The sequence below is a fragment of the Oryx dammah genome, unplaced genomic scaffold, assembly GCF_014754425.2.
Source record: "Oryx dammah isolate SB20612 unplaced genomic scaffold, SCBI_Odam_1.1 HiC_scaffold_21, whole genome shotgun sequence".
Classification (NCBI taxonomy): domain Eukaryota; kingdom Metazoa; phylum Chordata; class Mammalia; order Artiodactyla; family Bovidae; genus Oryx; species Oryx dammah.
Window position 1 is genome coordinate 8,654,188 of NW_024070205.1, and position 22,235 is coordinate 8,676,422.

Genomic DNA, 22,235 nt, shown 5'->3' on the forward strand with positions numbered 1-22,235 from the left:
GATCATGGGCAAGGAAAAGACAATGTCGTGCACTGACCCCCATCAAACCTTAACAGTTAAGGACTATTTTTTTAGGGCTCCCTGATTCATGGTAAAAAATCCGCCTGCCAATGCAGGAGACATGGGTTCGATCTCTGGGTCAGGAAGATCCCCTGGAGAAGGAAATGGCAACCTGCTCCAGTATTCTTGCCTGGGAAACCCCAAGGACAGAGGAGCCTGGTGGGCTACAGTCCATGGAGTCGCAAAAGAGTCAGACAGGACTGAGCAATGAACAATAACAATGTGCTCCAAGGGCAGGAGGCCTGATCTCTTCCTGTCTCATGGTCCTACATCCCTAGTCCAGTGCCATCCAGAGCAGCGTTACCCATGGGTCACAGGAGGCGACTATGCTGCTCAGCTCCAGGAGGTGCCAGCCTGGAGCTGTGAAAACCCAGAAAGCTCTAGGCATGCCTGCTGAATTTCAAAGAAAGAAATCCTACTTCCAGTGTCCTCACAGTTACTCAGACCTGCCTCTCTCTCTCCCCCAAAAAATCGAGGAAAGCAAGAAGAATGGGTTCAAATTTTTCATTTCTGAAATTTTTCCAATAGAGAATATATGAGTCCTCCTAGGTAGCACAGACCAGTCATTTCAACCTTTCGCTTCATAAGAGTGAAGCATTTTTAGCTAATGAAATATTACTCAAAGTCTCAATATGGGAAACAGCTCTTTCAAGCAAACATGAAATATCCAGAGCCTAGAGCCCCACCCATTCAGGTTCCCTTACACCCTCCAGATGTACCCAGGGTATATTCAGAAATGTTTTGTCTCCATTCAGATGAAGACCTGTCTGGGGGCAGCTGGCCTCTGGGGATCTCTTCTAGAGCCCAGATTCTAGAGCAGGATTTATTCCCTCAAGATACAAGAGAGACAATGAATGCACAGATACACACACACACACAAAATCAACAAGAGGTTAAAATTCTGCCTCCTCACCCAAGTGGCTACCATGGGAAAACCAAGAAAAGCAAGTACTTAATGTTTTTTTCTGTGAAAAGAACCCAGGGTCAATAATAAACTTGCTATTAAAGGAAGATCAATACACAAATCCAGGAGAAACGCATCCCACTGAGGGCAAAGGCTGCAGCTCTTTTCTGGCTGAGGACGCGCGGTGGAAGGGCAGTTCCAGGTTAGGCTCCTCCTCCTGGCCACTCTGTGACGGTCATTGTGCACTAATGAAGCTGACAACCTAATCTCACTGTAGAGCTTCTCAACCACAACAGTCAGACAACAAAACAGCAAGGTGCGGGTGTATGACAGGATTTTTGGCCTCCATCAGTCTCCCTCCGACCCTGGACATCCTTCCAGGCACTTTCCATAGCCAGACATCCAGGCCACATTCAAATTTAGATGACACGGGTGCAAGCTAAGTCACTTCAGTCATGTCTGACTCTTTGAGACCTGTGGACTGTAGCCTGCCAGGCTCCTCTGTCCATGAGATTCTCCGGGCAAGAGTACTGGAGTGGGTAGCCATTTGCTTCTCCAGGGGATCTTCCTGACCCAGGGATCGAACTCACATCTCTTATGTCTCCTGTACTAGCAGGCGGGTTCTTTACTACTAGCGCCACCTGGGAGGCCCCAGGTCACATTCGAATGCAACAGAACCCACCAAGCCACTGTGACTGGCTCTTGGGAAGGGCTGCATGAGTCCAGAAACTAGAGAATAGCAGTCTGCTCCGGGAAACAGACCCACAAGGTTTTGGTCAACTTTACTGAGACAACAAGTGTGAGAAGATGAGAGAGGATAGGGGAGGTAGTGACCACTAGTCTTTAGGACATCTCATTCAGAATCCCAAGCCCTCTGTTTGAGCCCGCCTTCACTTATTGTATGCTTTGGTCATGTGACTTGAACTTCTCCCAGAATCAGTTTCCTTGTTTGTAAAACGGAGATAATAGATCTACTTTAGCGTTAGTCTACTTTAGTGTGTTAGATCTACTTTAGTGTAGTAGATCTACTACTCTGGTGTAACATAGTAGATCTACGTTAGATCTACTTTACTGTGTCAGAGTCCTGTCCGACTCTTTGCGATACTATGGACTGTAGCCTGTCAGGCTCCTCTGTCCATGGGATTCTTCAGACAAGAATACTGGAGCAGCTTGCCATTTCCTTCTCCAGGGGGTCTTCCCGACCCAGGGATCGAACCCCGGTCTCCAGCATTGCAGGCGGATTCTTTACTGTCTGAGCCACAAGACTGACTTTAGATGAAGTTGAAATGCCTGATACATGGATATATAAAACTATTACTTTCTTTCCGTCTTTCCTCATCTATAAGTTTGAAATGTTCAATCTCACCTCACAGGGGTGTTTATATGACTGTAAAAGACAATGTATCTTAAGGAGTTAAATGAAAATCCAAAGCTGCCTTCACCTGTTCCTAAGGAAAAGAGCCAGTCTCAACCATAACAAGGGAAAAGCTAGAAAATGCAATGCTTAAGTCTCAATGTAATTTAAATTTGATTAAAGAGCAAAAAAAACAAAACCTCAATAAAGGAGAGAGTTACACTGTTTATAGATGAGAAGATTCAATTCTGTAAGATGTCAAACCTCTTCTTTTAATATATAAATTTAATGCAATTTCAATCAGAATCTCAATTGTTTCTTTTTTCATTTGTTTTTCTCAGAGCTTGATGAATTGACATTCAATTCAAATAAAAAAATAAAGGTGGCAGAACAGCCAAGAAATTTTTGAAGAGAAAACTAATGACAGGGATTACTTAGGCAAGGAGAAGAGCTTCCTGAGTATTATATAAAGGTTAGAACCATAAAGAAAAAGACTGACAAACATTTTTTAACTTACATATAGTATTTTAAAAGTCTTTAATCAAAGAGAAAAAAAATTAAAGGTGGTATCAGAGAAGACTCTTGAGAGTCCCTTGGACAGCTAGGAGATCCAACCAGTCCCTTCTAAAGAAAATCAGTCCTGATTATTCATTGGAAAGACTGATGCTGAAGCTGAAACTCCAATACTTCAGCCACCTGATGAGAAGAACTGACTCATTGGAAAAGACCCTGATTCTGGGAAAGAATGAAGGCAGGAGGAGAAGGGGAAGACAGAAGATGAGATGGTTGGATGGCATCACTGACTCAAAGGACATGAATTTGAGCCAACTCTGGGAGATGGTGAACGACAGGGAAGCCTGGTATGCTTCAGTCCATAGGGTTGCAAAGAGTCGGACGTGACTGAGCAAATGAACAACAGATATGGTATTTTTAAAGTCTTTAATTAAAGAGAAAAAATTTAATAGGCAAAATAGCTTTCAATATGTGTGTGATTTAGGATCAATATCCCTTATATATAAACAGCTTCTAGTACTGAATAAGTGAACGATCTGTTGGTGGTAGTGGTAACCACCGTGGTGGTCCAGTGGTAAAGGATCCGCCTACCAATGCAGGGGACACAGGTTCGATTCCTGATCCAGGAAGATTCTACATGCCTCAGGGCAACTAAGCCTATGCGCTACAACTACTGAGCCCAGGAGCCCAGGAGCCACAGCTACTGAAACGCATGCATACCCTTGAGTGCTCAGCAGCGAGAGAAGCACCACAGTGAGAAGCCTGAGCACCGTGACTAGAGAGCAGCCAGAGCGCAGCAATGAAGACCCAGAGCAGTCAAAAATGAATTGAAAAAAAAAAAGACAATCTGTTGGCAAACTAGGCAAGCGATGATTTGTCCTCACAACTAGATTGCCACTGCCTCAAGGCAGAGTCGGTTTCTCACATGTGGATCTATGTGGTTCAAACCCACAGGCCTGCAGTAGGTAATCAAGGACTCGCCGGCAGCTTCTCCTGGCTCTAAGCTGCCTTTTCCTGCACTTCTCTGCTGGAGAAGCTGATGCAAGGCTTCCAAACCCGGGCTTCCAGTCACACCACAGAGTTAGTCACATGCTGGGGAGTGTTGTCCTGAGGGTGGAGTACTTTCACTCATGGCTAATACTTCTTAACTTTGGGCTGGTGCATTGGGATGACCCAGAGGGATGGTACAGGGAGGGAGGAGGGAGGGGGGTTCAGGATGGGGAACACGTGTACACCCGTGGTGGATTCATGTTGATGTATGGCAAAACCAATACAATATTGTAAAGTAATTAGCCTCCAATTAAAATAAATAAATTTATATTTTTTAAAAAAAGAAAAATGGAGAAACTAATTGACCAGCACAAAAATGACCACCTAAATATTTGCTAAATGAGTTCATGAGTGATGACTGTCACTAATGTAAGAAACTTATCCAGCATACTGAGAATGAGTTAAGGAATGATACAAAACATATAGCAATACCAAAAGGTCTAGGTTTACTGATTAGACTGCCCAATAAATAGAAAGAAACCTTTCAAATAAGCCAGTCTCCAAGATACATAATAGTATTCCACACACTCATTCCAAAATACACCATGAAGCCTTCTGCTAATTATTCCCAACTCCCCCAAAGGTAACAAAAACATGAATGCCTATCAATAGTTAGACCTTTTCTACAAAGTTGTCCTTGCAAATACTAATGGGTGGGGGGGGGAGAAGGGGGGGGGGGCACAAACCAATTTATTAAAAGTTTATGAGGAAAACCAATGAGAAAATCAAAAGAGTTAAGTAGAACATATGGCAAAGAATCTGAACAATATAAAAGTAATTTTAAATGGATATTAAATAAGAAAAAATGCTTCAGTCGCACTTGCATTAAAAATACTTGTTAAACAAAAAAAAATTGTAATTGTAGGCAATTTGATCTTTTAAATGATTCAATATTCAATGCTTGAGCAGTTCAATGAGTCAGACACAGTCTGCAAGTGAACTTGGAAATGGGTTCAATTCTGAAACACTATTTGGCAAAATGTCTCAGGAACCTTGGTTCACATTCTTTGCACAGTAATTTTCAACTTCTAGGAAATATTTCAGAATGTCAACTAATACCTTTGCACAAAGATTTTCATGCCAGCATTGTGTTTAATCAAGAAAATTTAGAGTTCATAAATATCCAACAATAAAGGAAGTATTAATAAAATTCCTTCTAAATTATATTTATGGGGAATTTTTATAAGGATATTGTTATGATGCTTTCATGATTAAAGATTAAAGGTATTATTTCATATTGAATACATGTAAAAGTTTCAATTATGTAACATCTGCAAGACAAAACACCAGAAAGTATAAGGTATAGTAGTATTTCTTGGAGTCTTTGAGTCTTTGGGGTGATTGATTTTCTTCTTTAAGCCTTCCTATGTGTTTTCCAGCTTCCCTGGTGTCCATAAAGAATCTGCCTCCAATGCAGAAAACCCAAGTTTGATCCCTGGGTCAGGAAGATCCCCTGGAGAAGGAAATGGCAACCACTCCAGTATTCTTACCTCACAGACAGAAGAGCCTGGTGGGCTGCAGTCCATAGAGTTTCAGAGTCAGACATGACTTAGAGACTAACTCATCACCAATGTAAATATCAGAGAAAAACATTCCTTTAAAGAGTGACATTTCACATTTTAAAATCTCAAAAGAATGACTTTTTCTTCAGGGCACTCTGAACAGCTTTAAAATGCTGAAGGTTTCGAGCTACTGAACTGCAAATTGTGAAAGGAGCCAGAGATTCGGCCTCCTCTTTCCCCTCCTCCCATCCATCTCTGTTCAATCTGTTCCTCCCAGGCAACTGCTGGTCAGCTCAGCCTCACACAGCTTGCTCCTTGGCTCTGAAGTGCTTGCTCTACGTCACTCATTGGTCACCCATTTGTTTCTTGGTAAATATCAGGTTCCTTTAAAGTCACTCAGTAAAATAAGCACCTCCTTCAGGAGGACTATGAGCTAGATACTCGCCCATCAGAAGGCAGCACCAGAAAAATCCCTACACTCAGTCTCCTCCCATTTCCCCAGATACCTCTCCATCTCAATTGCCTCTTCCCCATCCCTCCGCCAGCAGCCCACAACCATCTGGTCACTGGGGTGATTCTTAACAAGCCCCCCACCCCCTGTCTCCTATGTTGTATTCCATCTCCACTCTCTGATGAAGTTGTCTTTCTGAAATGAAAATCTGATTAATACACAATTAACCCTGCAATGGCACCCCACTCCAGTACTCTTGCCTGGAAAATCCCATGGATGGAGGAGCCTGGTGGGCTGCAGTCCATGGGGTTGCTAAGAGTCAGACACAACTGAGCGACTTCACTTTCACTTTTCACTTTCGTGCATTGGAGAAGGAAACGACAACCCACTCCAGTATTCTGGCCTGGAGAATCCCAGGGACGGGGGAGCCTGGCAGGCTGCCGTCTATCGGGTCGCACAGAGTCGGACACGACTGAAGCGAATTAGCAGCAGTAGCAGCAGCAGCAACCCTGCAGAGACATCACTTTGCCAACAAAGTTCAGTATAGTCAAAGCTATGGTTTTTCCAGTAGTCATGTATGGATGTGAGAGTTGGACCATAAAGAAGGCTGAGCAGAAGAGTTGATGCTTTGAAACTGTGGTGCTAGAGGTGACTCTTGAGAGTCCCTTGGACCACAAGGAGATCAAACCAGTCAATCCTAAAGGAAATCAACCTTGAATATTCATTGGAAGAACTGATGCTGAAGCTGAAGCTCCAATACTTGGGCCACTTGATGTGAAGAACTGAGTCAGTGGAAAAGACCCTGATGCTGGGAATGATTGAAGGCAAGAGGAGAAGGGGACGACAGAGGATGAGATGGTTGGATGGCATTACCGACTCAATGGACATGAGTTTGAGCCAACTCTTGGAGAAGGACAGGGAAGCCTGGCATGCTGCAGTCCATGGGGTTGCAAAGAGTTGGACAAAACTTAGTGACTGAACAAAAAACAAACCCTGCTTAAAACCCCTCAAGGCCCGTCACCCCACTCTCTGGTCCCACCACCTCTACCCTTAAGATAAATTCTAAACTCTTAAATGTGGCTGCATGACTGGCCCTTCCCAACCTCTCCAGTTTCACTGGTGACTCCTCATTTATTCAAGGGATATTGCTCCATCAGTTCAGGTGGAGCATCTTCTGTGTCAGCCACCGCATGGGGTGCCACAAAAGAGAAAGGCACGGAAGTCAGCTTTCACTGAAGCTGTTTTCTGTCCTTGCTACTCAGAATGTGATACTTGGCCCAGCGGCACTGGCAGCCCCTGGAGCAGAATCTCAGGCCCTCGGGTAGACCTATCTGAGTAGAAATATACAAATTTTGGTCTGTAGGTGATTTCATATACACATCAAAGTCTGAGGAGCGCTGTTCTGTGTCTCTTCAAACTTCAGCACTCCCTAACTGCTGTTGTTGTCTACACATTCCTTTCATCAGCCTGGGAGATTCCTGGGCCTTCTCTCTGCCTAACTCAGCACTACCCTTTGGGTTCTGCATGAATTTCCCACCTGTTAGGAAGACTTCCCTCCCTGACCTCCTATGTTTGGAGTGAAGAGACAACCCCCAGGTGTGCCGCTATCAAAACACTCACAGCTCTAAACTATGGATGCTGCCCCTGACTACTGCAAACACTGTAAGAGCCGAGGCGGGGTCTGTCTTTTCATAACCGCATTCCTAGGAACAAGCCCAGGGTCTAACAGAGTACAGGCAGACCTCACTTCATTGCACTTCACAGACATTGCATTTTTTTTTTAACAAGTTGAAGGTTTGTGACAACCAACATTGAGCAAGTCTATTGGTGCCATTTTTTCAAAGGCATTTGCTCACTTCATGTCTCTGTGTCATATTTTGGTAATTTTTTTGCAGTATTTCAAACCACCTACCAGTGAAAAGATTACAACTCACTGAAGGCACAGATGATGGTTAGCAATTTTTAGCAATAAATTAATTAGTTAATTTTAATAAAGGCATATGAACTTTTTTAGACATAATGCCACTGCACACTTAATAAGCAGTTATGCTTACAGTTATAGTATAAACATAACTTTTACATGCACTGGGAAATCAAAATTTGTGGAATGGGACCTACAATATCTCTGAGGTATATTTTAGTTGGTCATTAATAAGTTGTTGGAAAAAAGGCACAGAATTTGGTGCAACTGTAAAATTCCCAAGCTTAAAAAAATAATTTAAAGTTTCTAAATTCCTCAAGAGAGAGTAGGATTTGGAGGAGTTGCAGCAAAGAACAGAATCCTAGGAAGAAGCCAACACTATCTGCATCCATTTCTGCCCCATGTTGAATACAGAGTTCCAAAGAATAGCAGAGATAAGAAAGCCTTCCTCAGTGATCAGTGCAAAGAAATAGAGAAAAACAATAGAATGGGAAAGACTAGAAATTTCTTCAAGAAAAGTAGAGATACCAAGGGAAAATTTTATGCAAAGATGAGCACAATAAAGCACGGAAATGGTATGGACCTAACAGAAGCAGATTTTAAGAAGAGGTGGCAAGAATACACGGAAGAATTATGCAAAAAGATCTTCATGACCCAGATAACCATGATGATGTGATCACTCACCTAGAGCCAGACATTCTGGAATGTGAAGTCAAGTGGGCCTTAGAAAGCATCACTACGAACAAAACTAGTGGAGGTGATGGAATTCAGCTGAGCTATTTCAAATCCTAAAAGATGATGCTGTGAAAGTGCTGTACTCAATATGCCAGCAAATTTGGACAACTCAGCAGTGGCCACAGGACTGGAAAAGGTCAGTTTTCATTCCAATCCCAAAGAAAGGCAATGCCAAAGAAAGCTCAGACTACCACACAATTGCACTCATCTCACACGCTAGCAAAGTAATGCTCAAAATTCTCCAAGCCAGCCTTCAACAGTACATGAACCATGAACTTTCAGATGTTCAAGCTGGATTTAGAAAAGGCAGAGGAACCAGAGATCAAATTGCCAACATCCGCTGAATCATAGAAAAATCAAGAAAGTTCCAGAAAAAACATCTACTTTTGGCTTCCCTGGTGGCTCAGAGGTTAAAGCATCTGCCCGCAATGTGGAGGACCTGGGTTCAATCCCTGGGTCGGGAAGTTCCCCTGGAGAAGGAAATGGCAATCCACTCCAGTATTCTTGCCTGGAGAATCCCAAGGACGGAGGAGCCTGGTGGGCTACAGTTCACGGGGTCGCAAAGAGTCGGACACGACTGAGTGACTTCACTTCACTTTGCTTTATTAACTATGCCAAAGCCTTTGACTGTGTGGATCACAACAAACTGTGGAAAATTCAGAAAGAGATGGGAATACCAGACCATCTGACCTGCCTCCTGAGAAATCTGTATGCAGGTGAAGAAGCAACAGTTAGAACTGGACATGGAACAACAGACTGGTTCCAAAGTGAGAAAGGAGTATGTCAAGGCTGTATATTGTCACCCTGCTTATTTAACTTACATACAGAATACCTTATGCAAAATGCCAGGCTGGATGAAGCACAAGCTGGAATCAAGATTGCCAGGAGAAATACCAATAACCTCACATATGCAAATGATACCACCCTTATGGCAGAAAGTGAAGAAGAACTAAAGAGCCTCATGATGAAAGTGAAAGAGGAGAGTGAAAAGGTTGGTTTGAAACTCAGCATTCAGAAAACTAAGATCATGGCATCTGGTCCCATCACTTCATGGCAAACAGATGGGGAAACAGTGACAGATGTTATTTTAGGGGGCTTGAAAATCATTGCAGATGGTGATTGCAGCCATGAAATTAAAAGACACTTTCTCCTTGGAAGAAAAGCTATGACCAACAGCATATTTAAAAGCAGAGACATTACTTTACCAACAAAGGTCCGTCTAGTTCAAGCTATCGTTTTTTCAGTAGTCATGTATGGATGTGAGAGTTGGACTATAAAGAAAGCTGAGCACTGAAGAATTGATGCTTTTGAACTGTGGTGTTGGAGAAGACTCTTGAGAGTCCCTTGGACTGCAAGGAGATCCAACCAGTCAATCCTAAAGGAAATCACTCCTGAATATTCTTTGGAAGGACTGATGCTAAAGCTGAAACTCCAATACTTTGGCCACCTGATGCAAAGAACTGACTCCTTAGAAAAGACCCTGATACTGGGAAAGATTGAAGGCAGGAGGAGAAGGGGAGGACAAAGATGAGATGGCTGGATGGCATCACTGACCTGATGGACATGAGTTTGAGTAGGCTCTGGAAGTTGGTGATGGATAGGGAAGACTGGCGTGCTGCAGTCCAGAGTCGCAAAGAGTCAGACATGACTGAGCGACTGAACTAAACTGAGCCTTGAATGAAACCCCTGCAAACACACTGGACATCCTTGTGTAAATTAGAAAGAGAAGTTCACCCCTCAGCACAGGTGCAGTTTTAGGTCAGGGTGCACTGAGGACTCAGCAAACTGCTTTCCAGTTGTCCCCTGTGTAGGGCTGCAGCATCGTATGTGGTGGTCCTGCCCTATGCCCCCACTAAATCTAACCCAGTCTGGAGAGAATGGCCATAGGGAAGCACTGGAAACCAGGTCCTGGCTGTGCATGACCGTGGGTGAGAAATTTACCTTCTTATACAATGGAGATGACATCCGCCATGTCTATCTCACTGGGCTTAGAGAATCAACATTTTTAAATAGAGTGGAGTCATACCTTCCACTGAGTGTATTTTCTAAAATTAAAGGGTAAGGTAAAAGTTTCATAGGACCTCAGTCACCCTTGAGAATGCCTCCATATCATCCATGAAGTAGAGTCCATACCCAGGCTGACATGCCACTCCAGGGACTGGCATGTCTCTCTCAGTAAGCCCAGCACAACCTCCAGGGAGGGGAGAGATGCTAATAATTTGGTAAAAACATGAGCTGCACTGACCTGCTTCCATGCATAGCCTGTCTACCTAAGGTACAGAAACAGAAATATCAGAATCGTCTTTAGTGCAATGAGATACAATAGGATTGGGGTATGTGTCCACTGAAGACAACAGCAAGTGGAATCGCTGCTGCTGCTGCTGCTGCTAAGTCGCTTCAGTCATGTCCGACTCTGTGCGACCCCAGAGACGGCAGCCCACCAGGCTCCCCCGTCCCTGGGATTCTCCAGGCAAGAACACTGGAGTGGGTTGCCATTTCCTTCTCCAATGCATGAGAGTGAAAAGTGAAAGTGAAGTCGCTCAGTCGTGTCCGACTCCTAGCGACCCCATGGACTGCAGCCTACCAGGCTTCTCCATCCATGGGATTTTCCAGGCAAGAGCACTGGAGTGGGGTGCCATTGCCTTCTCCGAGTGGAATGACTAACTTGGTTTTAATTTTGTATCCCTCTCTTTCTCTTTAGTGCCAACATGTATAGTGGACTTTGAGCAAGTTAAATGCATAGTCTAACAAAGCGTGAAAACTCTGAAGCAAAATACAAATGCAGGGCATTGTCTTTGAGATCTATGCTGTGTATATCTATGCTTGGTCATTCACTCGTGTCCAACTTTTTGTGACCCCATGGATAGTAGCCCGCCAGGCTTCTCTGTATGTGGGATTCTCCAGGCAAGAATAGTGGAGTGGGTTGCCATTTCCTAATCCAAGGGGTCTTCCCGACCCAGGGATCAAACCTACGTCTGTTGTATCTCCTGCACTGGCAGGTGGGTTCTTTATCACTAGCGCCACATGGGATCCCAGTTTAGTATTCTGTGATGTGAGGAAATCTATGCTGTTCAGGACACAACGCTGCCAGCGTGGGAAACCTTTAAGTCACTCCCTTATTTCGGGGCACACAGGCAGAGTCCCCTCTCCCATGAGAAGGCACTGCTGGCGTGCTCCTGGGAAGAGCTGTGGCTTTGAAGCTGTGTTCCCTTAGAGGAAGGGCTGGCATAGAGCCGGTCACCATCTTTCACTTCATTCCTCTCAGCTCTGTTTGGCAAAATGTCTCAAGACAGGAACTAGGGGAGGTACAGGGTAGGAACTAGGTCTACTGGCTGAGTGGGTGAAATGAGCAAGGTAGCAGCTCTAGAGAGAAATCACGGGACCAGCCCTCGCAGAGTTGCTGATGCTCAAAGATAATCTCTCGGCTCGGCGTCTGCACCAGCCACCCAGGAAAGAGTCCGCTCAGTTGTCTGCTCCAGCACTCCAGACTGAAAAAAAGCCCCAGGTCCTTCTGGATAAAAGCCACGTGTGCCCTTTGCTTTCCAGAGTGAAACACATCACCCTGAATGCCACCAAAATAAACACGTTCCTCCCGCGCCACCTGGGCCACTCCGGACTTTTTCTAGTGAACCAACGACCTACCTAGTTCAATCCTATATATAAAGAACAGGATTCTTTACAAACCAAATAGTGTTTTAAAAACAGAAAACACCCTTCAACACATCTGGACCCTGTTACTGCCATGTCTCAGTATGGCCCGCTTTTCATACTTCTAATATAATTAATCTCCACTCAATAGGAAACCTCTAAGAGAAAAGTAAGCTTTATACTTGTGTATGGCTATTGACCTAGATTCTTCATTACTATACTTTTAGAAGTGATTATAGAGAAAACAAACATAAATTAACAATACAAACACTATGACTATTAATACTGTCTCTTATGGAAAACTGGGGTCACCAGGGAAACAAAATTTTATTCAGAAATTCTTAACTGGGCAATCAAATGATAAGACCTGCTGTGCTAAGCGCTATAGGGAGATAGATATGAAGGTGAACTGGACAGAGAATCTGACCTACCTCCTCTCTCCCAGCAAAATAGCCTTTAAGTCTACAAGTATCTTAAGCCAGCAACTCATCATAAGAAAATCAATAGGAAAAACACTAACTCTTGGCAGAAAAGACATCAAGAAGTCTTAACTGGTTAGTGAGAAGTACAAATGCTCCTGTGCAGAACTGGAACTCATCAATCCATACCACTTAGTCCAACGTACACAATGGCTTCAAGCCACAACATTTAGCTGATGAGAGAAAAGAAAACCCAAGACAGCAATAGAGAAAGAGTACCTATGCTCTTCCAACCACATCAAGGTATGATTCAGAATGTTCTGAATACTCACTGTTCTTCTTGTACATCAGAATTTCAAAGGAATTCATCTCATAGTTCTCAAAGGTTTGCCGCACTTTTTCAATGGTATCTTTATCGGTCAGCTCCCCATACATAAAACTGCAAAGCAACCAAAGAGCCCGAGTTAGATGAGCAAGTATTTGTTATTCTACAAGCATCTGTTGAATACCTGCTATATACCCAGCACTGTGCTATGCACTGTGAAACACACATACACACACACTGAAAACATGTGTGCCATCAGAAGAGATTTACTAACTGAAATGGGATCAACACTCCATCACCATCTCCCCCCAAGAAACTAATGGTCTAATAGGAGAGACACACTAGAAAACAGCGATCTAAATAGCAGATTAGAAAACAGTATGACCCTACACAGCAGTTACAATACAAACAATAGACACAGAGCACCGAGTGGCCAGACAGGCTTTCCAGAGGCAAGGAGAAATGAGATCTAAAGAGCAGGTGGAAATTAGCTGAGAAAGGGGGTGGAAAGAACGTTCTAGGCAAAAAAGGAGCATTGCAAAGGCACAGGGGTGAGAGGGAGGTTAATCCTGGAACCTGAATACGGTTCAGGTCAGTATGCCTGGAATGTAGATACTGAAGGGAAAATCTGCAACTGATAATATACAGAAGTAAGCAGGAGTCAGGCCATGGAAGAGACCTTGGCATTATAGACCAGGTGAAGTAATTTAAACTTTATCCCCAAAACAAGGCAGAGAGAGCCACTGGAGGGTTTCAAGCAAAGGAGTTGCGTAATCAAATCTGCATTTTAGAAATACAACTCTGGGAGACTTCCTGAGAAGGACAGCAGAATAAATTTGGACTACGGATTTTTTTCCTCTCCTAATTCCCAACAAAATAAACAAGCAAATAGGAAAAAAAAAAATTACAAAAAGTCACCAATCAAACAAGAAAAAGGGTGCAATTTGATGCTCTAAGCAAGATATAGCTAAGAAAAGAAAAGAAGATTCAGCAAGTCAGCCACTGTCTTTGCAGCTCCTTTTCCTGCCCACCCCCACTAAAAAAGAAAACAGAGAACTGGGTTCAAAAAATCAAGATGATAAAATTCTACAAATTCTTCCTAATTTCCATACTCCTCGCATTTGGAGAAAAATAAACCAAAAGGGTTAATAAGTTTAAAAAAGGTTAGTAAGGGCTACCTTGGTGGCTCAGATGGTAAAGAATCTCCCTGCAATGCAGGAGACCCAGGTTCGATCCCTGGATCAGGAAAACCCCCCTGGAAAAGGGAACAACAACCCACTCCAAGTATTCTTGCCTGGAGAATTCCATGGACAGAGGAGTCTGCAGGCTACAGTCCATGGGGTCACAAAGAATTGGACATGACTGAGCAACTAAGATTTTCAATTTTCATTCTTCACATTTGGAGAAAAGTAAACTAACAGAGTTAATAAGCAGCATGAAAAAAAAAATTAGGAAAAGCTCAGTAGTAGAAGCTCCTGTCTAGTAATACTGACTCTCTGCGAGGCAGTAACTGCCAGGACCATCCACTTACTTGGGCCTCACACCAAATATGGTCTGAAGACCAAGGTTTATTCCTCTAGGAATGGGTTATGTCCCCCCCCCAACAACTTGGTAGAGTAAACCACGGCACAGGACACTAACAGAATGCAAGAGAAGAAAAGCCATCCCTCAATGGGGCTGCAAAGGCCAGTCCTCCAACAAGGCTGCCAGTGGACCCTGCGAGCATGTCCCCCCTCCAGGCCTTCAGGTGACACCAACAAGGAAGAATGGCCACACTCAGCCCACAAGGCTTAGGTGATATAGAAGCCGTGGCACGGGTTTCCCAACAATACACAACCCATGTCCTAAAATTGTGCACACCTAGCTGTGCAACCTAGCTTTTTCTTGATGACTTGAATCACAGAATCAAAGAATTTCAGAACTAACAAGAACCTCAGAAGTTAGGAAGCATAGTTCCTAAACCACCAAGTTAATCATCTGTAGTTCCCCATGTGCCCATCTCCTGTAATATGCTGCTCTGGGGCTGTGTTCTTCAACAATAAATCAGGAAAAGAGACAACCACACTTGGTGAATTACCTTTAAAAAGAAGGATAGATCAAAACTAAATTAGCGGTGCCTGAGAACAAGAGGATTTCTTTCTCTTCCAAAGTAAAAACTTATGCTCTATTACCGTTTCACTTAGCCTGTTGCTCTAAGGCCTTTTTAGCTTCCTCCCACTTTCCCTTTCTGAATGGATTTGCTAGATAAGTGACCTCCATTTAAGTGATGTGATGGTATACAGGCTGGCAATTTCCTTCACAAGGTAAAATCAACCCCTGCTAAATGGAGTCTTCACACAAATGAAGTGCCGTCATTACATCCAGCTTTCCCTATTCTATGTGATTTTCAGGCTGAAGTTCAGTGGTAGATACAAATTTCCTTTCTCTGGACATTAGATTTCAGATGCCTGTGATGCAGGAAATAAGCCAAAGGCTCCTGAGCTATTAGGGATGTAGCTAACACAGGGCATGCTACCTTTCCTGCTAGAAAAGGGACACCTGCAGAGAAATAAGTAAATTTCTTAGTTAGAAACTTACTAAGTTCTCTTATCTGCATAAAAATTATCCAGTACTCTTATCTGATTTTCTTAAAGTGTTATGATAGTCAATAAGAAGCAAGACAGGTAAGGAAATACTGCTCAAGCCACACTAGAAAGCAAAGCTCACTCTCCCGATGTGTACAGATTATGTTTGTACACATACAGATGAACACATAGACACAGACACACAGATACCTCAGAGGATAAGAGCACACCAAGAATGTAAGAGAATTCTACTGTAACACTTGAGTCATAATTTCTAAAACTTTGAGGGAAGCTTAAACTTTCCATTTCCCAGTCCCCCAAACCTAAGATTTAAGAAAATGATAATATTTTCAAAACATTTAATACTTTTCACCAAATGAGTTACTTGGCTGATTTAATACAAAGAATATGCAACTTCTGAGAACCAAAGACTATGCCTGGGTTGAACGGGTTTTCCACCCTTTGGAGATGAGTTCATTTTTGGATCTAGCAGGTTTAGGAAGAGCTTCCTGGGTGGCTCAGCAGTAAAGAATCCACCTGCCAATGCAGGAGATGTAGTTTCGATCCCTGGGTCAGGAAGATCCCCTGAAGGAGGGCATGGCAACCTGCTCTAGTGTTCTTGTCTGGAGAATCCCATGGACAGAGGAGCCTAGTGGACTATGGTCCATAGAGTGGCAAAGAGTCAGAGATGACTGAAGCAACTAAGCACAGCACGCAGGTTTAGGAAAATGAGTCCACTGCATGCAAACACCACTGAAGACAGTCGACCTTGAGGAAGGCAAAGAGTGAGAAGAGCAAAAGGCTATGGAGCCAAGACTTTGCTGAGACAGCACAGGGTCTGGGCCACAGGCTCCACTCAGCACCTCGCAGATGCTCTAACAGAGCTTTTCTAGTGACACAGCCCAAGGGCACTACTTGGCTAGTAACCCTGTCAAATACCCACGCTGCATAGCACCCTTCACTGTGTCTTTGAATCAGTGATCAAAGACAGATGTGACAACAGCAAGGCAGCAAAACATGGCCTCTTCACTTTTTCTGATGAAAAGCCCTATGAGCATGGCGCATGTCTCCAAAATGGTATTTACTCTTCAAAAATGGCTAGACAGGGACTTCTGTGGTGGTCCAGTGGTTAAAGCTCCACACTGGAGTACAGGGTCAATCCCTGATCAGGAAACTAGGATCCCATATGCCACTTGATTTGGCCAAAGAATTAAAAAAAATTTTTAATGACCATATATTTAAAAAATTAATTTAATGACCTAAATTTTTATTTCATCTTCATTTAACTTTGTTTAATCTTCTAATTTTCACATAATTTCCATCTAAAACCTCAAAATTTTGAGTTGACATTTTACTGATAAAATGACTTTCCTGAGTTTTTCTACGTTTTCCCTCTTCTCACTGACTGTAAATTCATTAGTCGTAGAGACCATGCTATAGGCCTTCTTTCATTTTCCCAATACAGTGTGTGAACTAGAGATGACAGTGTGATAAGTATTCCTGAATGTGCTTAGTCGCTCAGTCGTGTTTGACTCTTTGCAACCCTTTGGATTGTAGCCCTTCAGGTTCCTCTGTCCATGGATTTTTTAGGGAAGAATACTGGAGTGGGTTGCCATCTCCTCCTCCAGAGGATCTTCCTGACCCCGGGATCAAACCTGCATCTCCTGTGTCTCCTGCACTGCGGGCGGATTCTTTACCACCTGTGCCGCCTGGGAAGTGCACTCCTGAATGAAACTGCTTGAAAGGAAATTCCCAAGTTGAGGATGCCATTTTCTTTTTCCAAAAAGATACCACAAAAGAGTGTTCAACAGAACAAGCCCAAACATAAATACCTGCAGGTACTGCTTTTTTGCATCACTTCCGCCCTGTGATAGCCAGACAGCTTGCAAAATCCATCATTGCTGTACACGATAGGCCAGTCCACTATCTGAGCATTCCCCAACACAAAGTTAGTATCTGTTGAAAAGAAAAAAAGGAGAAGAAGAGGGCACATGAGGCAAGACATTATTGAGACTCAGTGAGGACATAAATAATAACCAATCCATGTATTTTTTGTTTCCCCCTAAAATAGTCTCTTGAATAGGAAACTGGCCCTCTGAGGAACACAGAAGAACAGAGCTCTAAGACTGCATATTTGGAAAGCAAATGCTGAGGTTCAGTTTAGTTCAGTTCAGTTGCTCAGTCGTGTCCAATTCTTTGTGACCCCATGAACTGCAGCATGCCAGGCTTCCCTGTCCATCACCAACTCCCAAAGCTTGCTCAAACTCATGTCCATTGAGTCGGTGATGTCAACCAACTGTCTCATCCTCTGTCGTCTGCTTCTCCTCCTGCCTTCAATCTTTCCCAGCATCACGGTCTTTTCCAACAAGTTACTTCTTTGCATCAGGTGGCCAAAGTATTAGAATTTCAGCTTCAGCATCAGCCCTTCCAATGACTATTCAGGACTGATCTCCTTTAGGATGGACTGGTTTGATCTCCTTGCAGTCCAAGGGACTCTCAGGAGTCTTCTCCAACACCAGAGTTCAAAAGCATCAATTCTTTGGCGCTCAGCTTTCTTTCCAGTCCAACACTCACATCCATACATGACTACTGGAAAAACCATAGCTTTGACTAGACAGACCTTTGTCGGCAAAGTAATGTACTCCAAAGGAAGCATGCTTAACCAATCAAACAACGTTTCCTGCAGAAATCCACTGATTTCCATAAGACATATTCAAGTCCTAATTTTTCATCTCAGTGAGAGTATGCTAACGTGGATCTAGCGAGAAACTGAAAGTAATTTCTTCTGAGTTCCATACAGCATCTTAGCTTGTCAGTCTTTTGGGCAGAAGTGACAAATTGGCCTTACTCACCCTGATTAGCAATTGCCAGTCCATGGAGGAGAAGGCCTCCTTAGAGAGGCAAAGGGGACGGCAGCAGAATGCCTCGTGGAACACACATATCAGAGACCCTTCTTCTTGGTGAGGAAGTGACTAGATCCCTAATACTGGGGCTCTGTGGAACCTGATCAAGATGCCAGGCAATGACAAACCTTACTGATTTGAAATCCTGGAGCCACAGAAGGCACAGTTCAGACCTCTTTCATGGAGCACTAGACCACCATTCACTCAAGATGCAGGGATTAAGTAAGCCAGATATGCTTGGTTGTTGGGCATGTTACCACTTTCTACATTTTCAAAGATCAAAAGTCTTCAATACCTTTTGTGCTCAGGAAATCAAGTATTCCTTTTCTCTTTTCAAGACCTTAAGCAAATAACATCCAGAACTTAAATATAATCATTATTTTGGCTTGATGCTTTCCTTTCCACAGAATTTCACCCCTTCCCCACCTCCCCCTACCCATAAGGAAGCAAAGAACACCCATACAGACCCTTCCTTTGTTGGAAACCAGAGGGGGGTTGTTTATACATGTGCTCTATGTGGAGTGGAGTAGTGGTGACATGCAATGTCTTCATTTAATTGGGAGGTTAATTTGGCTCTAGTATGTCACTTACAGATTATTCACAGTATGGGTAATCATCCTTTCCTATCTATGTGAGAAGGAACAGAGGAAGGAGACCCAGGAGGAATAGCTAAATATAGTAAGCAACTCTTTTTTGTGACATTTGGTTTGTTTATTAACACTTGCAAACATTTGAGAACTTTTAGATTCAAGTGGGCAGTTTAGCTGCCACCAGCTTTGAGAAGCCTCTCTGCAGTGCTCCCGCCACACAGACAGCATACCTGGATACCTGTTCCTTTCTGGTGGTCCAAAAGGTGGTGGTGGTCCACTATGCCCTTACTATCTGCTGGAGCCCCTCCTGGTGAAAGGTGATGTCTCTGCTGGGTGGTCTCTACCAGGAGAGCTGAAAGCTAAAGAGTTGTTAGCATGACTTCCTTCCCTAAGAGAGACCTTACCTCAGCCAGATGGGCCCCACACACCTGAGCCTCTGCCAGTGGACACAAGCAGGAATGGCAGATGGTCATCTGGTGAACGTCCATCCACCCCGTCCCACTGTGAGAGCAGGGCTGCGTCCCTTACCCTGCCTGCAGATGCTTTCAAGGGCCACCTGGGGTCCTAAGCCTGACTCCTCAATCTAGGGCAGGTGCCATGGCTCCTTCATTTCTTACTCGAAATTTCCATTTACTCCAAGTAATCAGAGATCACCTCTGTATTGGAAGTAACACTCCTCCCTGAGAACCCCTGGGTGTGGCAATGTGGGCACACTGCTCACCCCATGGGCTATGGCACTTGCAGCCAACCTGAGCCTCAGAGGGTCTGAGATTCAGCATCAGATAAAACAATATTGGTGCGATGGTCAGAAGCAGCAGAATTAAAATGAAAGAAGAGCCTATTTACTTAGTTATTAGCAATGGAAGCAATGTTTACTGTCAGCCTGAGCGAGCATTTCCACTCAGGGAGGGATTCATTTTATGAACATTCAAAGCTTCAAAGTTCTAACCCCTGACTGAATTTAGAGAGTGTCTATTACTTCTTATTTGTTCCGTTTCTTTCTCTTTGCTGAAGATATGTGTCTATGTACATATCTGTTGTGATACACACATTCATATGAGGTACACAGTAATCTACTCTTAATCTACTCTTGAGAATGCTTTGATATATTGAAAATGAACAGAAAATAGCACCTTCATAAAGTGTATCTACAAACCCGCTAGCCTTATAAATACACCTTTAATAAAAATCTATGGCTGGTCTTTTCTTCTATCCCTCCCAGACATACATAAATACTTCTGATTCCCACTAGGTACAACACACAATGCGAAACCCTGGGATATCCAGCTTGACAAGACATGGTACATGTTCTCCAGGAACTTACCAGTATAAATAGGCATGCATACAACTAACTAAAGAAACAGGGAATAAAATGATTAACCTGTTCAAGGGAGTTAAAGGATTGTGTTTCAGAGTGGTCATGAATAAATTTGCTTTAGTCTGGAAGGATGAGTAAAATCTGGTTAAACATTTTCAATGCCTAAGACATAACTACCACAGATGATACAAAAAACAGTAAGATATAGAAATGAAAATATGATGCCTGCCTTCAGTGAACTCAAGAAGATGTGGGAGGAAGGGAACATTCCAGGCAGGGGACCCAGCATGAGCAAAGGTCTGAAGGCATGGGACACAAAGCAAACTAATGTAGACAGACAGGGCAGCCAGGAAGATGAACAGGAGAGGAGCCTGGAGACCAGACTGGGAACAGTCTTGAGTGTCAAGGACTTCTGACTTTATTCTGAAGACAGGTAGTCCCTATATGTTGGTCTTCTCTCCCTGAAAAAAAACCTCACACTTCTTGAACTGAGCCACTAAGCCTTAAAATAAGTACAAAATTGACTGAATTACCCCTGAGTGTTTGTGAAGTCGAGTGGCTTTAACTCTCTCTCTTGTTAATGCCTAAACTGTAATAATCTCAGAAGACTTAGGTAGGAGGTTAAAACTGAGTGAAATTTTCATGGGTCCTGGTCCCAGTAAGACTATGTGCTGAGAGGGAGGAATAAATAATAGTTTAACTACATATGTTTACATTTCTTTCCTATCTTAGGCCACCCTAAAAGCAAATTAGTTAAAAAGTAAACACACATACCAAAAAAATAAAGTGAAAGCAGAGGGAAATGACTAGGAAACAGAGAAGAATTTTAAAAAAATACATAATTAGTAGACTCAGAAAGACTCAAGAGATAATATATCCATAAAACAAAAATAAGATGTGGGGGACACGTGAGGAAGACTCATTAGAGAACAAATGAACAAGTAAATAAGAGCTCCTGTAAATTAAAACTGAGTAACAATTTAAAATTCAACAGAGAGAGACATAGAAAACATAAGAAAAAAAATAAGACAAACAGATCAATCAAGAAGAACAGCTTGCATCCTAATAAGAACAGCAGAAAAAACAGCACAGAATAGGATAGAAGACATTTTTTAAAAATTAAGCTATCTTTCTAAATTCCATATATATGTGTTAGTATACTGTATTGGTGTTTTTCTTTCTGGCTTACTTCACTCTGTATAATAGGCTCCAGTTTCATCCACCTCATTAGAACTGATTCAAATGTATTCTTTTTAATGGCTGAGTAATACTCCATGGTGTATATGTACCACAGCTTTCTTATCCATTCGTCTGCTGATGGACATCTAGGTTGCTTCCATGTCCTGGCTATTATAAACAGTGCTGCGATGAACATTGGGGTACACGTGTCTCTTTCAATTCTGGTTTCCTCGGTTAGAATTTAGAAAGATGGTAATGATAATCCTGTATGCGAGACAGCAAAAGAGACACAGATGTATAGAACAGTCTTTTGGACTCTGTGGGAGAGGGAGAGGGAGAGGGTGGGATGATTTGGGAGAATGGCATTGAAACATGTATAATATCATATATGAAACGAATCACCAGTCCAGGTTCGATGCAGGATATAGGATGCTTGGGGCTGGTGCACTGGGATGACCCAGAGGGATGGTATGGGGAGGGAGGAGGGAGGGGGGGTTCAGGATGGGGAACACCTGTATACCCGTGGCAGATTCATGTTGATGTATGGCAAAACCAACACAATATTGTAAAGTAATTAGCCTCCAATTAAAATAAATAAATTTATATTTTAAAAAATTTTTTAAAAATTAAACTATCAAATGTGAGGGTAAAATAACAACATTTCCAGATGTGATCTTCAGATAAGAGCTGGGAAATTTATGTCCCATATATCCTTTCTCAGGAAGTTAACTTGATGTGTATCAGCAAAAAGAGGGTGTAAAGCAAGAAAGAAGACAACATGGGAACTAGGGGGAAAGTG

At 43.0% G+C, this 22,235-nt stretch overlaps 1 protein-coding gene across 2 annotated transcripts in view; it reads right to left on the reverse strand.

Moving 5' to 3' along the window:
* KCNH1 (potassium voltage-gated channel subfamily H member 1) overlaps positions 1-22,235 on the reverse strand; it is a 427,208-nt gene that overhangs the window by 379,441 nt on the left and 25,532 nt on the right. For both annotated transcript variants that reach the window (XM_040263098.1, XM_040263099.1), the window contains exons 2-3: positions 17,279-17,402; positions 12,890-12,996 (exon numbers count right to left, since the gene is read on the reverse strand). In XM_040263098.1, coding sequence (XP_040119032.1) covers positions 12,890-12,996; positions 17,279-17,402 — 231 coding nt within the window. The remainder of the gene's footprint in view (positions 1-12,889; positions 12,997-17,278; positions 17,403-22,235) is intronic.